General features: G+C 46.4%; 1 protein-coding gene across 1 annotated transcript in view; it reads left to right on the plus strand.

The window, feature by feature from the left end:
* Window positions 1–13,576, plus strand: part of LOC140491887 (arylsulfatase I-like) — a 56,373-nt gene extending 42,797 nt beyond the window's left edge. The window contains exon 2 of the mRNA XM_072590322.1: window positions 11,143–13,576. Within this exon, the coding sequence (XP_072446423.1) occupies window positions 11,143–12,538 (1,396 nt within the window). The 3' untranslated portion in view covers window positions 12,539–13,576. The remainder of the gene's footprint in view (window positions 1–11,142) is intronic.
* The last annotated feature ends 1,251 nt before the right edge of the window (window positions 13,577–14,827 follow it).

Consider the following 14,827-nt stretch of genomic DNA (forward strand, 5'->3'; position numbering starts at 1 on the left):
CCAGGTCACCCTGTAATCTCCTAACATCCTCATCACATTTCACCCTGCCACCCAGCTTAGTATCATCAGCAAATTTGCTAATGTTATTACTAATATCATCTTCTATATCATTAATATATATTGTAAAAAGCTACGGTCCCAGCACTGATCCCTGCGGTACCCCACTGGTCACTGCCTGCCATTCCGAAATGGAACTGTTTATCACTACTCTTTATTTCCTGTCAGCCAACCAACTTTCAGTCCAAGTTAGTACTTTGCCCCCAATACCATGCGCCCTAATTTTGCTCACTAACCTCCTATGTGGGACTTTATCAAAAGCTTTCTGAAAGTCCAGGTATACTACATCTACTGGATCTCCCTCATCCATCTTCAGAGTTACATCCTCAAAAAATTCCAGAAGATTAGTCAAGCATGATTTCCCCTTCATAAATCCATGCTGACTCTGACCTATCCTGTTACTACTATCCAGATGTGTCGTAATTTCATCCTTTATAATACACTCCAGCATTTTTCCCACCACTGAGGTCAGACTAACTGGTCTATAATTTCCTGCCTTCTCTCTCCCACCTTTCTTAAAAAGTGGTACAACATTAACCACCCTCCAATCTATCCAACTCTGGAAAATAATTACCAACGCATCCACGATTTCTCAAGCCACCTCCTTCAGTACCCTGGGATGTAGACCATCAGGCCCCAGGGACTTATCAATCTTCAGACCTAACAGTCTCTCTAACACCAATTCCTGGCAAATATAAATTCCCTTCAGTTCAGATCCTTCAGCCACTGTTACCTCAGGGAGAATGCTTGTGTCTTCCACAGTGAACACAGATCTGAAGTACCAATTCAATACTTCTGCCATTTCTTTGTTCCCTGTAATATATTCCCCTGTTTCTGTCTTCAAGGGCCCAATTTTAGTCTTAACCATTTTTTTGCCTTGGACATACCTAAAAAAGCTTTTACTATCCTCCTTTATGTTATTGGCCAATTTACCTTCGTACCTCATTTTTTCTCTGTGTATTTCCTTCTTAGTAATCCTCTGTTGTTCTTTAAAACCTTCCTAGTCCTCAGTTTTCCCACTTATCTTTGCTATGTTATACTTTTTCTCTTTTAACTTTATATGTTTCTTAACTTCCCTTGTCAGCCACGGCCACCCCTGCCTCCTCCTAGGATCTTTCTTCCTTTTTGGAATGAACTGATCCTGCATCTTCTGCATTATACACAGAAATATCCGCCATTGTTCCTCCACTGTCATCCCTGCTAAGGTATTGCACCATTGAACTTTGGCCAGCTCCTCCCTTATAGCTCCATAGTTCCCTTTATTCAACAGAAATATTGTCACTTCTGATTGTACCCTATCCCTCTCAAATTGCAGATTGAAGCTTATTGTATTATGGTCACTACTTCCCAATGGCTCCTTCACTTTGAGGTCCCTGATCAATTCTGGTTCATTGCACAATACCAGATCCAGAATTGCCTTCTCCCTGGTAGGCTCCATCACCAGCTGTTCTAAGAATTCATCTCGGAGGCACTCCACAAAGTCTCTTTCTTGAGGTCCAATACCATCCTGATTCTCCCAGTCTACCTGCATGTTCAAATCCCCCATAACAACTGTAGTAACATCTTTGTGACAGGCCAATTTCAGCTCCTGATTCAACTTACATCCGACATCCAGACTACCGTTTGGGGGCCTGTAGATAACTCTCAAGAGGGTCTTTTTACCCTTAGAATTTCTCAGCTCTATCCATACTGACTCTACATCCCCTGATTCTAGGTCCCCCCGCGCAAGGGACTGAATATCATCCCTTACCAACATGGCCACCCCACCCACTCTGCCCGTCAGTCTGTCTTTATGATAGCACATGTAGCCTTGAATATTCATTTCCCAGGCCCTGTCCACTTGAAGCCACGTCTCAGTTATCCCCCCAATATCGTATCTGCCAATTTCCAAAAGAGCCTCAAGCTCATCCATCTTATTTCTAATGCTTCGTGCATTCATATATAGTATTTTTATTTGTTACTGCCCTCACCCTTCCCATCAACCCCTATTTCACTCAACCTTACGGCATGATCCCTTTTTGAGTTTTCTGCCTCATTGATAAAGCTGTCTTTTTTTGACTTCCCTTGTTCTAACTTTCCCTTCAATTTCCTTCTTAAACATCCAGTTTGTCCCCTCCCCCCCACTATTTAGTTTAAACGCAGCTGTGTTGCAGTAGCAAACCTGCCTGCCAGAATGCTGGTCCCCAACCTATTAAGGTGCAAACCATCTCTTTTGTATAATTTATGCTTACCACAAAACATACCCCAGTGATCCAAGAATTTAAATCCTTGCTTCCTGCACCAGTTGCCCAGCCACACACTCCAGTCCATTATCTCCCTGTTCCTGGCCTCTCCAGCCCGAGGAACTGGAAGCAAACCAGAGATAACCACCTTGGACGTCCTGCTTTTCAGCCTTCTTCCTAGCTCTCCGAAGTCCCGCTGTAGTATGTTCCTCCTCTTCTTCCCGACATCATTTGTGCCAACATGTACCACCACCTCTGGCTCTTCACCTTCGTCCTTGAGGATTTCCTGCTCTCTGTCTGTGATGTCTTTAACCCTGGCCTCAGGAAGGCAACACACCATCCTTAAGTCCCGCCTGCTGCCACAAAAACCCCGGTCAGTTCCTCTCACTATGGAGTCCCCTATTACCACGGCTCTGTGAGATGTCCGACTCTTCCACTCTGCCTCCGCGCCAACCTTTGATTGACAGACCTGGCTGCCTCGGGTTGTTCTGTCATTAGAGAGAAAGAGGTAACTGGTGGTAATCAATCTGAGGGTCACCATGCTTCAGGTGAGGTTAGGAAGCTGGGATTTTCATGGTAACCTCAGCCAGGAAAGAAATTAAATGGCACAGCTCCCTTGACCTGCCCCACCTGTTCCATCTTCCTTCCCATCTATCTGGTCCACTCTCCTCTCCGTCCTCTCACCTTTACCTCCACCTTCATCTACCTATCGCATTCCCAGCTACCTTCCCCCCCAGCCTCACCCTTCCCACTTATCTCTCAGCCCCCGTGGGCCCCTCTCCCCATTCCTGGTGAAGAGCTTATGCCTGAAACATCCTGCTCCTCGGGATGTTGCCTGACCTGTTGTGCTTTTCCAGCGCTACACTTTTGACTCTGATCTCCAGCATCTGCAGTCCTCACTTTCTCTCACTTTCCCCATCTCAAACCAACTGTGCTAACCAACCCATAGGAGGTTGCTCTTAGCTAGAAAGACTGAACAGACAGGAGCAAACTGCACGCTTGAGGGATGACCTGATTGAAAACTTTCGATTTATGCTGGTGTTTGACTGGGTGGATGCAGAGGGGATATTTTTACTCTCATGTTGGGGGTCAAAATTAAATTATTAATCTGAGAACAACTAATAAATCCAATAGGGGATTCAAGAGAAATTTTAACTACCCAGACAACAGTGAGAATGTGGAACTCACAAACTCAAGAGAATAGTTAAAATTGAACGATGTGAATATATTCGAGGGGGAGGGGTGGATGCACAAGCATCTTGACTTGAATTTTTTTTATTCTTTGAAAGATAGTTGAGAGTTATCACTATTGACTGCAATAGATGTGCGATATCAACTTTAAGATGAGCTATAACGCTTCACTTACACAATAAAGATGTAGCCGCATCACCAGCTACAAAAGCCTGCCAAGATTGGAAATATGGTTGGCATAGAAACATGACAAATAAGAGCATGACTCAGCCGTTCAGCCCCTCTCTCCAGCTCTGCCATTCAATATGATCATGGTTGATCAGTCAACTCAGTCCCCTGTTCCCATTTTCTCTCCTTTGATTTATTTCACCCCAAGAACTATATTTCCCTCCTTCCTGAAAATATTCAGTGTTTTGACCTCAACTACTTTCTCTGGTAGTGAATTCCACAGGCACACCACTCTCTGGGTGAAGAAAATTCTCCCCCTCTCAGTCCTACCCCATATCCTTAGACTGTGACTCTAGTTCTGATTTCCCCGGTCACTAGGAGTATCTTTTCTATATATACCCCGTTCAGTCCTGTTAGAATTTTATAGGTTCTCCCCCTTATTCTTCTGAACTCTAATGAGTGTAGCCCTAACCAATCCAATTTCTCTTCATATATCAGTCCTGCCATCCCAGGAATCAGTCTGATAAACATTTGTTATGCTGTATCCCTTGTCAGAACATCCTCTCTCAGATAAGAAGACCAAAACTGCACACAGTACTCCAGGTTTGGTCTGACCATGGTCCTGTGTATATCTCTGCTTCTGTACTCGACTCCTCTCGCTATGGGTGACACGGTGGCTCAGTGGTTAGCACTGTTGCCTCACAGCACCAGGGTCCCAGGTTCGATTCCAGCCTTGGACAGTTGGCTGTGTGGAGGTTGCATGTTATCCCCATGTCTGTATGGGTTTCCTCTGGGTGCTCTGATTTCCTCCCACAGCCCAAAGATGTGCAGGTCAGGGGAATTGGCCATGCTAAATTGCCCATAGTGTTAGGTGTCTTAGTCAGAGGGAAATGGGTCTGGGTGGGTTACTCTTCGGAGGGTTAGTGTGGACTGGTTGGCCCAAAGGGCCTGTTTCCTCACTGTAGGGAATCTAATCATGAAGGCCAGATAGCACTTGTCCTCTTCACCCCACCTGCAATGCTAACTTTCAGTGACTGGTGTGTGAGGATGCCCAGATCTCACTGTATCCCCCTTTCCCAAACCATTGCCATCCAGATAAGAATCGGCCTTTCGGGAAACGGCCAGTCTGGTTCTTCTTTCTTCTTCTTCTTCCACTTCTCCTCCCACTTCCCCAAGTTTTTTCGGCTGATCTTGGTGACTGTTTGAAAGTTTGTCTCCACTACAGTGAGCTCCTCCCAGGTTACTTAATTTACAATGAAAGCAAAATACAGCTGATGCTGGAAATCCGAAATGAAAATAAAATGCTGGAAATACCAGCGAGACTGTGTTAAACTTCTGCGTGCAATATGACTGCATTTCAGAGCTGGGTCTATCTCAGCTTGACTCTCGACATACAAAGAGCAAAGGGACGGTTATCTTTCAATACCCTCGTACGGCAAAATATACAGAGAAATGCTTGAAGCCCACAGTTTGTTTGAGAAAGGAATTACTTTCCTTCAACAACAGTATGTGGGCATCACTGACATAGCTAGCATTGATTAACTCTCTAGATCAGGGTGAAAGGAAGGATGAATCTATTGAGAGGATGTAATGAGGTAGACAGGGAGGGTAGGAGGAGGCCCTTGGGTGGAGCATGAACATCAGTCTGGTCCCGTTGGGCTGAAAGGCCTCAATGAATGTTGAAGGTGCTCGCTGCAGGCTGGTCTATACTGGACGGTGTCAAGATATCCACAGTAGATTCATCGCAACTCTTAGCAGAGAAATTGCTTCCTGTGACAGAAACGTTAGCAACCAGACTGACCGGTTTAGGATGACTGGAAACAGAGCCAGTGGGAACAAGAGGAAGAACTTGTTTGTGCAGTCAGTGGTCAGGGCCTGTGCAATGACTGATAAGATAGTGCAAGCAAATTCAAGAAGGACTTTCAATAGGGACTTTGAAAGCGCGATTCTTGAAGGGAAACAAATTTGCAGGTCGACAGAGAAAAGGCAGGAAAATAGGGCTTGTAAAGAAATATTCTTTGGTGGTATGTGGGTATTGCTGGTGAGGGCAGCATTTATTATCCCTCCATAAGACCATAAGAAAATGGCTGGTACTGTGGCTCAGTGGTTAGCACTGCTGTCTCATAGTGCCAGGGACCCAAGTTCGATTCCACCCTCTGACAACTGCCTGCAGGTTTCCTCTGGGTGCTCTAGTTTTCTCCCACAATCCAAAGATGTGTAGGTTGAGTGAATTGGTGAGTCTAAATTGCCCACAATGTTAAGGGATGTGTAGCTTAGGTGAATTAGCCATGATAAATTGTTCATTGTGTTCAGGGATTTGTAGGTTAGGTGGATTAGAGTCATAGAGGCATAGATGTACAGTATGGAAACAGACCCTTCGGTCCAACTCGTCCATGCCGACCAGATATCCCAACCCAATCTCGTCCCACCTGCCAGCACCTGGCCCATATTCCCTCCAAACTCTTCCTATTCATATACCCATCCAAGTGACTCTTAAATGTTGCAATTGTACCAGCCTCCACCGCATTCTCTGGCAGCTCATTCCATACACGTACCACCCTCTGCGTGAAAACGTTGACCCTTAGGTCTCTTTTATATCTTTCCCCTCTCACCCTAAACCTATGCCCTCTAGTTCTGGACTCCCCCACCCCAGGGAAAAGACTTTGTCTATTTATCCTATCCATGCCCCTCTTAATTTTGTAAACCTCTATAAGGTCATCCCTCAGCCTCCGATGCTCCAGGGAAAACAGCCCCAGCCTGTTCAGCCTCTCCCTGTAGCTCAGATCCTCCAACCCCTGGCAACATCCTTATAAATCTTTTCTGAACCCTTTCAAGTTTCACAACATCTTTCCGATAGGAAGGAGACCAGAATTGCACGAAATATACCAACAGTGGCCTAACCAATGTCCTGCACAGCCGCAACTTGACCTCCCAACTCCTGTACTCAATACTCTGACCAATAAAGGAAAGTATACCAAACGCCTTCTTCACTATCCTACCTACCTGGGACTTTACCTTCAAGGAGCTATGAACCTGCACTCCAAGGTCTCTTTGTTCAGCAACACTCCCTAGGATCTTATCATTAAGTGCATAAGTCCTGCTAAGATTTGCTTTCCCAAAAAGCAACACCTCGCATTTATCTGAATTAAACTCCATCTGCCACTTCTCAGCCCATTGGCCCATCTGGTCCAGATCCTGTTGTAATCTGAGGTAACCCTCTTCGCTGTCCACTACACTTCCAATTTTGGTGTCATCCGCAATCTTACTAACTATACCTCTTATGCTCGCATCCAAATCATTTATGTAAATGACAAAAAGTAGAGGGCTCAGCACTGATTCTTGTGGCACTCCACTGGTCACAGGCCTCCAGTCTGAAAAACAACCCTCCATCACCACCCCTCTGTCTTCTACCATTGAGCCAGTTCTGTATCCAAATGGCTAGTTCTCCCTGTATTCCATGAGATCTAACCTTGCTAATCAGTCTCCCATGGGGAACCTTGTCGAACGCCTTACTGATGTCCATATAGATCACGTCTACTACTCTGCCCTCATCAATCCTCTTTGTTACTTCTTCAAAAAACTCAATCAAGTTTGTGAGACATGATTTCCCATGCACAAAGCCATGTTGACTATCCCTAATCAGTCCTTACCTTTCCAAATACATGTACATCCTGTCCCTCAGGATTCCCTCCGGTCTATAGTTCCCTGGCTTGTCTTTTACTGCCCTTCTTAAACAGTGGCACCACGTTTGCCAACCTCCAGTCTTCCGGCACCTCGCCTGTGACTATCGATGATACAAATATCTCAGCAAGAGGCCCAGCAATCACTTCTCTAGCTTCCCACAGAGTTCTCAGGTACACCTGATCAGGTCCTGGGGATTTATCCACTTTTAACCATTTCAAGACATCCAGCATTTCTTCCTCTGTAATCTGGACATTTTGCAAGATGTCACCATCTATTTCCCTACAGTCTATATCTTCCATAATGTTTTCCACAGTAAATACTGATGCAAAATATTCATTTAATATCTCCCCCATTTTCTGTGGCTCCACACAAAGGCCGCCTTGCTGATCTTTGAGGGCCCCTATTCTCTCCCTAGTTACCCTTTTGTCCTTAATATATTTGTAAAAACCCTTTGGATTCTCCTTAATTCTATTTGCCAAAGCTATCTCATGTCCCCTTTTTGCCCTCCTGATTTCCCTCTTAAGTATACTCCTACTTTCTTTATCCTCTTCTAAGGATTCACTCGAAATATCCTGTCTATACCTGACATATGATTCCTTCTTTTTCTTAACCCAACCCTCAATTTCTTTAGTCATCCAGCATTCCCTGTACATACCAGCCTTCCCTTTCACCCTGACAGGAATATACTTTCTCTGGATTCTTGTTATCTCATTTCTGAAGGCTTCCCATTTTCCAGCCGTCCCTTTACCTGCGAACATCTGCCTCCAATCAGCTTTGGGATTCTCCACGCTAAATTACTCATCATGCCCAAGTATTTCGAGCACTTTATTTTTATTTCGGATTTCCAGTGTCGGCAGTATTTTGCTTTCATTGTAAATTAAGAAACCTCGGAGGAGCTTACTGCAGTGGAGACAAATTTTCAAAAGGTGACTCCAGTAGGTTAGATGGGTTAGCCATGGGAAGTGCAGGGTCACATGGATAGGGTGGGGAACGTGGGTCTGGGTGGGATGGTCAGTGGGTAGGTGTGGACTTGATGAGCCAAATGGCCTGCTTCCACACTGTGGAGATTCTATGAAAAACAAAAGGAAGAGGAGTAGGCCAGTCAGGCCCACACGGCTACTCATTAGTATCATGGCTGATTCTTCAACTTTCCTGCAGACTTCCTCATCGCCCTCCATTCTCTGACTCACCAAGAATCTATCTCTCTCAGCCTTTGAACACCTCCCCCCCCAAGCCCCCCCCCCCCCCCCCTCCAGCTCTCTGACAAGGAGTTCCAAAGCCTCCCAACCCTTTCAGAGAAGAAACTCCTTCTCATCTCAGTCTTAAATTGGCACCTTTCCTTCTGAATCTATGCTCGTTGCTCCTGGATTTTTTTTATCCACTTGTGGGATGTGGGCATCACTGGCTTGGCCAGCATTTGTTGCTCACCTCTAGTTGTCCTTCATAAGCTGGTGACGAGCTGCCTTCTTGAGCCGCTGCTGTCTACCTTCTGTATGATGCTATCAGGAAGGGAGTTCTAGGACTTTGACCCAGCAATAGTGAAGGAACAGCGATGTATTCCCAAGTCAGGGTGGAGAGTGGCTTGGAGGAGAACTGGCAAGTCCTTGTCCTTCTGGATGGAAGTGGCTGGGGGTTTGGAAGGTGCTGTCTGAGGATTTTTGGTGAATTTCCCATGAGGGGAACCATCCTCTTGGTGTTTACCTTGTCAAACCCCTTAAGAATCCTGTCTGCTTCAATGAGATCACCTCTCATTCTTATAAATTCCAACGAATAGAGTCCAAACCTGATCCCGAATTGTCCATGAATTGAGTGACTTGCTTGGCTGCTTCAGGAGGGGGAGTTAAGAGTCAAACACAGTGTTGTGGGTCTGGAATCACATGTAAAGTAGACAATGGAAAAAGCAATTTCACTTGAAAATAATACTTAGAAATGAATGTACTGGGGCTCCATGCTGATGTACCTCTCACTTGCCTGGTTTACTGTTTTCTTTCTTTCTGGGGAGATAAAACATCTTTTGCTGAAGGATATTAGCGACCCAGGTGGGTTTTTTAAAACAATTGATAGAAACATGGAAAATAGGAGGGCAGTAGGCCATTAGGCCCTTCGGGCCTACTCCTCCATTCAATATGAAACATGGCTGACAATTCAACCTGTTCCTGCTTTATCTCCATACCCTTTGGTCTTAAGAACTATATCTAACTCTTTCTTCAAAGCATTGAATGTTTTGGCCTCAATCGTTTTCTGTGATAGAAAAGTCCACAGGCTCAGCACTGTTTGGGTGAAGAGATTTCTCCTCCTCTCAGTCCTAACTGGCCTACCCCATATCCTTAGATCCTGGTTCTGGACTCCCTGGTCATTGGAACATTGGAACAAAAGAAAAGGCCTCATTCCTAATGAAGGGCTCTGGCCCGAAACATCGATTCTCCTGCTCCTCGGATGTTGCCTGACCTGCTGTGCTTTTCCAGCAACACCCTCTTGACTCTGATCTGCAGTCTTCACTTTCTCCCCATTGGAACGTTTACCCTGCTTAGTTAGCCTGATGGTAGTTTCAAGCTCACCATTACTGAGACTAGTTTCCAAACCCAGGTTTCTTTACTGGATGTAAATTGCAATAGCCGATGTACCAGGATTTGAGCTCTTGTGTGCTGTGGGTTAAGCTGGGCAGCTGGATGACTAGGCCGGTGATATTCCCACTGTTGTGAAACAAATCCTCACCACTGCTCGTCAGGCAGTATAGGTGTTCTCGAACATTCTGTCTCCATCCATTTCTGTGGTAGAAATATAGAGAGGCTGTCATGTTTTAGAGAAAAACATTTTAAGGGGAGGCAATGGGGATCATGATAATGCCACTGAATGCCTAGTGTTCCAGAATCCCTTGACAAACAGTAACATTTGAATTCAGTAGAAAATCTGGAATAAAGAGCTGGCCAGCTGAATGTTGCAAAAATCCATCTGGTTCACCGAAGCCCTTCAGCAAGGGAAATCTGCTGTCCTTCTCCGGATTGGCCTGTATGTGACTCCAAACCTACTTTTAACTGCCCTCTGGGCAATTAGGAATGGGTTAAAAAAAAGCACTGGCCTAACCCATGTCACATGAAGAAATTTTTAAAATGTCTAACAGGAAGAAGCTCTCGACTGAAACAAGATGTAGTTTATTGAATGTTAGCAACCTAGGATTTAATGCAATAGACATCATTACAGAGACGATGAGGAAGACCAAGAAGCTGGACCTTGAGACTCCATCCGGTGACCAACCAAGGCACTCTGTTTTTATCCCACACAACTGAGTGATTTTCCCAAAAGTGTGGAAACAGGCCGTTCGGCTCAACAAGTCCAAACCAACCTTCCGAAGAGTAATCCACCCAGCCCCATCCCCCTACCCTATATTTACCCCTGACTAATGCACCAAATCTATACATCCCCGAACACTCTGGGCAATTTATCATGGCCAATTCACTTAACCTGCACATCTTTGGATTGTGGGAGGAAACTGGAGCGCCCGGAGGAAACCCACACAGACACGGGGAAAACGTGCAAACTTCACACAGTCAGTCGCCCGAGGCCGTCCATCTACAGTGAAGGTGCAGTGGGGAGAGAGGGAAAGGACTCGGAGGAGGAGAAAAAGCGACGTAACTCTTCAGGATTTCACCCTAGTTTGAGAAAGCAGTCACAGATGGCCCGAATGAACTCCATTAGACAGGAACACAATATGGTAGAATTGTCAAGTGATTGGTTGCATGTTCTGTGTTGGGATATGGTGCTGTATATAATCAATGCTTTGCTCTTGGTCGGTAATGGATTCCCTTTGGCTTCTCTCCAGGTACCAGATCCACACCGGCCTCCAGCACTCCATCATTCGGCCAAGGCAACCCAACTGCTTGCCCCTCGATCAGGTGACTCTGCCCCAGAAGCTGCAGGAAGCTGGCTATTCCACCCACATGATTGGCAAATGGCACTTGGGCTTCTACAAGAAGGAGTGTCTGCCCACCAGGAGAGGCTTCGATACCTTCTTCGGCACATTGACCGGCAGCACGGACTACTACACCTACGATAACTGTGACGGCCCTGGCATCTGTGGCTTTGACCTTCACGATGGTGAGAACGTGGCCTGGGAGTACAGCGGGAAGTACTCCACCTCCCTCTATGCCCAGAAGGTGACAAAGATCCTCGCCACGCACAGCCCCAAGGAGCCCCTGTTTATCTACGTGGCCTTCCAGGCCGTCCACACCCCGCTGCAGTCTCCAAAGGAATACATCTACCGGTACAGGTCCTTCGGAAACGTGGCCCGCAGGAAGTACGCGGCCATGGTCACCTGCATGGACGAGGCCATCAAGAACATCACCTTGGCCCTCAAGAGGTATGGCTACTACAACAACAGCCTCCTCATCTTCTCCACCGACAACGGGGGGCAGCCTTTCTGGGGGGGTAACAACTGGCCCCTCCGAGGGCGCAAGGGCACCTACTGGGAAGGTGGCATCCGAGGCCTAGGCTTTGTCCACAGCCCGCTGATCAAGAAGAAGAGGCGGGTGAGCAACTCGCTGATGCACATCACGGACTGGTACCCCACCCTGGTGTCACTGGCGGGGGGCAACATGACGGAAAGCCCCCTACTCGACGGGTACAACCTCTGGCCGACGATCAGCGAAGGCAAGAGGTCTCCGCGCACCGAGATCCTGCACAACATTGACCCCTTGCACAGCCACGCCAGGTTCGGCTCCTGGCAGGAAGGACACAACCTCTGGAACACTGCCATCCAAGCCGCCATCAGGATGGGGGATTGGAAACTGCTGACCGGGGATCCGGGCTACAGCGACTGGGTCCCGCCGCAGACGCTACCCACCCTCCCGGGGAGCTGGTGGAACCTGGAGAGGCAGCGGGCGGGTCACCGGAGGTCAGTGTGGCTCTTCAACATCACGGCTGACCCGTACGAGCGCGAGGAGATCTCCGCCAAGCACCCAAAGGTGGTGAGGAAGCTGCTGGCCAGGTTGGCGTTTTACGACAGCACCTCCATCCCGGTGAGGTACCCAGCGGACGACCCCCGGGCCAACCCAGAACTCAACGGGGGCGCCTGGGGACCCTGGGCAAGTGAGGACGAGGAGGATCAGCTGGGGAACGAGGTAGTCAAGCATAAAAGCAAGAAAAAGTCCTGCAAGATCTGCAAACTGAAATCGTTCTTTAAGAAACTGAATACACGGATAATGTCCAACAGGATATAGTGAATCAGGAGAACCAACTGTGTACGTTTGTGGGTATAATGACCTCACAGTTTTGGGGTCTGTCAGTTAGAATGTTGACTTCCTTATGAATGACTTTGGTTGCTTCCCATTGAGGGAGAGCCCGTCTGCACGTGGAGCTTTCCACATTGCTTCTCCCCCTCTTCCCTCTCTCACTGATGCTGGGTTTTGTTATCAGCACGCATTACCAATTTGGCCTGAATTCCCTTCAGTCCAGAAAGCAACGAGGTGTTAAAGACATTCAAAAGGTTTAGTGGATCCTCTACATCTTTTGCTGGTGGTGCAGAGGTGTGGAGCAAGACCAGAACAAGGAGAAAAATGCTGACAATTAGAATGAGTCTGTCAAGGGATTTCCTTTTGTTCTCTTTTGCGTTCTCCTGTGAGTGACATTTTGCGGATTTGTATACTGATTGTAATTTGTGAAAGGTCTTTTACATCAAGCTGTTGTGAATATGGGTTAGTTCTGGGTCTCTGCTCAGCTGTTGGTTGGTTGAGTTCCAAGAATTCTTCCATTGATTTAGCCATGTAAAGACTTCCTGTCCCTCTGGTCATCTGTCAGTCCTCACTGGTTTGTTGCAATTAACTTCGCTTTCAACTCAAATTGTTCTGTTCAATTGCAGCATGCGAGCTGCAATTTCAAATGCTGATGTAATTGGCCATTATTGCACCCACCCAGTTTACAGGCAACCAACACTGTCCTGAACCAGTTTAACCCTTTCCATTCCTTCCTGCATCAACACCAGCATTCCAAGAGTGAGTAGAAGTAACAAAACAGGATACTTGTTTAAACCTTGGGGGACTGAAAGGTTCATTTCTCCAGTTGGCACTGCTAATATCAGACAAATGATGAGCTTGTCTGTTAAACGGGTTGGATTTAAAGGGTGAACAATCCCAATGCAGTTTAATTGTTGCAGTTCAAGACATCAGTGTAAATCCTGAAGTTCAGTTGAGTGACTCAGTTGGGGATATTTTGTTACTGTGCAATTCCTGGGAAATAAATAAAGTTATTTTTTAAAAGACTGTTTACCGACTGTTCTCTTGGACGATGTAAAATAAACTGACACAACAGGAAGATGGGAACAGCTGAGTTTAATCTTTCAAACAGTATGTATATTTTCTCATGAAACTTTGTCTTTCTTTCTTCCCTCCTGGATGTTTATAGCAACCACTATACTTGAGAAGCTCGACGTTATCCAGGACAGATTAACCTACTACTATTGGGCTCCATCCCTGAAGCCTCCACCACTGCTGCACTGTAGCTGAATTTTTTTTAGATTAAATTTCCTACAGTATGGAAACAGGCCATTTGGCCCAACAAGTCCATACTGAACCCTCCGAAGAGTAACCCACCCACACCCATTCCCCTACCCTGTATTTCCCCCTGACTAATGCACCTAACACTATGGGTAATTTAGCGTGGCCAATTCACCTGACTTGCACATCTTTGGATTGTGGGAGGAAACTGGAGCACCCGTTGTTTGCTGCCTACCAGATTCATTTGTGCAGCTGCAACAATATTCAATCCAGGACTGAGCAGTGCCACATCACTGGCATCTCCAGCACTCCCTCTCTTCATATCTCCACAGAATAGCAACAGTGTGTGTATGAGCAAGTTTTGAGAAGATTTGTAGTTCTGGATGTCGGTTTGCTCGCTGAGCTGGAAGGTTCATTTTCAGATGTTTCGTCACCATACTGGGTAACATCTTCAGTGAGCCTCCGGACAAAGCACTGCTGGTGTTTCCTGCTTTCTGTTTCATGTCTGGGTTTCCTTGGGTTGGTGTGTGTGTGTATCATCGACAAAATGCGCTGCAATAGTTCACCAAGACTCCTTCAGGAGCACTTTCCAAACCCACACCTTCTACACCGAGAAAGACAAGGGCAGCAGACACACGCAAAGAAATCACAATGTCCCCAACAAAAAAACAGGAAGCGCTGAAGAAAATTCACCAGGTCTGGCACGTTCAGCGAAAAGAGATATGTAAAATAAATTAACAGTCTGGAGTTGGTATGCAGGGGCTAATTTCAGAGTTTGTGTATGACATAAAATTTGAGATAGTTGTAAACTGAGAGGAGGGTAGTGTGGAACACTGCGAGGGTATTAGCATTCTGGTGGAGTGGGCAGATAGCTGGCAGATGAAGTTTAGAATCATAGAATCCCTACAGTGTGGAAACAGGGCATTTGACCCAACATGTCCACACCAACCCTCCGAAGAGTAACCCACCCAGACCCATTCCCATTATCCCACATTTACCTCTGCCAAAACACACATC

Source organism: Chiloscyllium punctatum, chromosome 20 (genome assembly GCF_047496795.1).
Source record: "Chiloscyllium punctatum isolate Juve2018m chromosome 20, sChiPun1.3, whole genome shotgun sequence".
Lineage (NCBI taxonomy): Eukaryota > Metazoa > Chordata > Chondrichthyes > Orectolobiformes > Hemiscylliidae > Chiloscyllium > Chiloscyllium punctatum.